General features: G+C 44.1%; 1 protein-coding gene across 1 annotated transcript; it reads right to left on the bottom strand.

Annotated features, from left to right (window-relative positions):
• Positions 1 to 1044: 1044 nt before the first annotated feature.
• On the bottom strand, positions 1045 to 2031 carry OR10X1 (olfactory receptor family 10 subfamily X member 1). The gene has a single exon (XM_028090942.1). It carries the CDS (start codon positions 2029 to 2031, stop codon positions 1045 to 1047), a length of 987 nt encoding a protein of 328 aa, XP_027946743.1.
• Between the last annotated feature and the right edge of the window lie 425 nt (positions 2032 to 2456).

Below are 2456 nucleotides of genomic sequence, written 5' to 3' on the forward strand. Positions count from 1 at the left end.
ATCTGGTTTCCTTCATTACACATTATATGTCTGCCGAAATTATCCAAAATACCTGCCACTGTCAAACCCTTCAATAGCATGATGTGTGTGTGTGTGTGTGTGTGTGTGTTAACATTTGCTTTTGAATATCATCATCTTAAAGAAAATGGGGTTATTTCCAGCCCTCATCCATGGACTCTGCCAGTCGTAGGACATGCTCTGTCCCCTTGATGGATCAATGCTCCAAGATATCCTGTATATTCAGAAGGGAGCGTCAGACTGTCACTGGAAGGACACAGTCATGAACAGTGTTTTTAAAAAACCTTCAGTAATCAGGGGCTCCTGGGTGGCCCTGACTAAGCATCTGACTCTTGATTTTGGCTCAGGTCATGATCTCAGGGTCATGGGATCAAGTCCCGAGTCAAGCTCTGTTCTCAGCTCGGAGTCCACTTGAAATTCTTTCCCCCTCTCTCTCTGCCCCTTCCCTCATTCATGCTCCCTCTCTCTCTCTCTCTCTCTAATAAATAAATAAAATGTTTAAAAAAAAAAACAACCCTTCAGTCATCAGTATGGCATAGGACTTAACAAATAGAGATAATATCAATCCAGATATGCACGAATAGACAGTTGATGATTTCTACATAGTGTATCACCTACTAGAAATGGCTTATCTCCTGGGAGGCACAGCGCAATGTATCACAACGTTGCCAAGAAAAACTCCTCAGCCATTATATTTTTAGATACTTTTAAACATCTCTCAGTGTTGTGGTCACAATGGTTATTTTTTCCTTCTACACTCTTCTTGCTTTTCCCCTTCCATCAGTGATGCGGGATGCCCAGAGGCTGACCAGCAGAAGCCAGGAGCAGCCAGTAGAAGTACGAGTAGTTGAACAACTTTCTTAACAAACTAAGTAAATGTTTGTGATGCTTCAGTTCCCAGACTCAGTCTCTCGATTCCTACATGACAATCTGGAAAAAGGCAAATGGCACAGGCTTCTCCTGATGTCACAGGATAAATGCCTACTGACATTGGGGGACAGTCAGTCATGCAACAATAATCCAAGATTATTTATTCAAGAAACTCCTCTTTCCAAGCACCTTTCTTAAAGCATTCTTCATGTCCTTATTCCTGAGGCTGAAAATAAGGGGACTGAGGAAAGGGGTAATGACCGTGTAAGGGACAGCCATGAGTGTGTCATCTCCTCCCGAGGCTTCTGGTTTCAGATAGACAATAGCTGCAAACCCAAAGTGGACAACGACCACTGAGAGATGTGAGACGCACGTAGAGAAAGCCTTCCGCTTGCCCTTGGCTGACGGGATCCTGAAGACAGTGGAAAGAATGAACACGTAAGTGATGACGATGAGCAGGAAGGTGCCCATCAAACCTGACACTGAGATCACCGTCACAATGGATTCTGTAAGGTCGCTGTCTGGACAGGAGAGCCTCACCACTGCCCGCATGTGGCAGAAAAAGTGTTTGACAAGGTTGGGGCTGCAGAAGGAGGCCCTGAATATCAGTGCAGTCTCTATCAGAGAGATAAAGAAGCCTCCAGCCCAAGCAGAGGCCACAAGTTGTCCACACACCACATTGGTCATAAGCAGTGGGTACCTGAGAGGGTTGCAGATGGCCAGAAAGCGATCATATCCCATCAAGGTGAGGACGATGCAATTGGTGCCACCGAGTCCCAAGAAGAAACACATCTGCAAGCCACACCCCGTGACTGAGATGCTTCTGTTCTGAGTCAGCAGATCTGCCAGCATCTTGGGGATGATGGTCAGTGTGTAGCAGGTCTCAGAGAAAGAGAGGGCACCAAGGAAGAGGTACATAGGGGTGTGGAGAGATCTGTCCACCCAAGTTAGACCCATGATGGCCAGGTTACCTGTGAGGGTGAGAAGGTAGAGACAAAGGAAGACCACGAAGAGGAATATCTGCCCATGTGGGTACACGGAGAAGCCAGCAAGAATGAATTCTTTCAGGGTTGTCTGGTTGACCTTCATTGTTTGCATGTCTGAAATCTGAAAGAAACAACAAATAAATATTCCATTCTCCATTATTCTTTGAAAAATTATGCTGTGAATAAGACAGATGATCAGAATTATAATTACTGACTGATTTTTCATTTAATTTAGCAAAACACCATGTGTATATAGGCTACGTGTTTTCCTAATTTTTAACTCACTTGTTACACCTTTATTCAGTGACCAATTCCTGATCACTTATTGGGTGACAGAGATGCCTTCTGGCTTATTTTTTTTTTTATTTTATTTTATTATGTTAATCACCATACATTACATCATTAGTTTTTGATGTGGTGCTCCATGATTCATTGTTTGCCTATAACACCGAGTGCTCCATGCAGTACGTGCCCTCCTTAATACCCATCACCGGGCTAATCCATCCCCCCAGCCCCCCTCGTTCTGGCTTATTTTTTAAAAGGACTTTCCTGGCTGGTAATATAATGAGGGGAAAAATATTC

The sequence above is a fragment of the Eumetopias jubatus genome, unplaced genomic scaffold (assembly GCF_037043125.1).
Source record: "Eumetopias jubatus isolate StellerSeaLion01/CBP00866 unplaced genomic scaffold, mEumJub1_p1.0 scaffold_12, whole genome shotgun sequence".
NCBI lineage: Eukaryota > Metazoa > Chordata > Mammalia > Carnivora > Otariidae > Eumetopias > Eumetopias jubatus.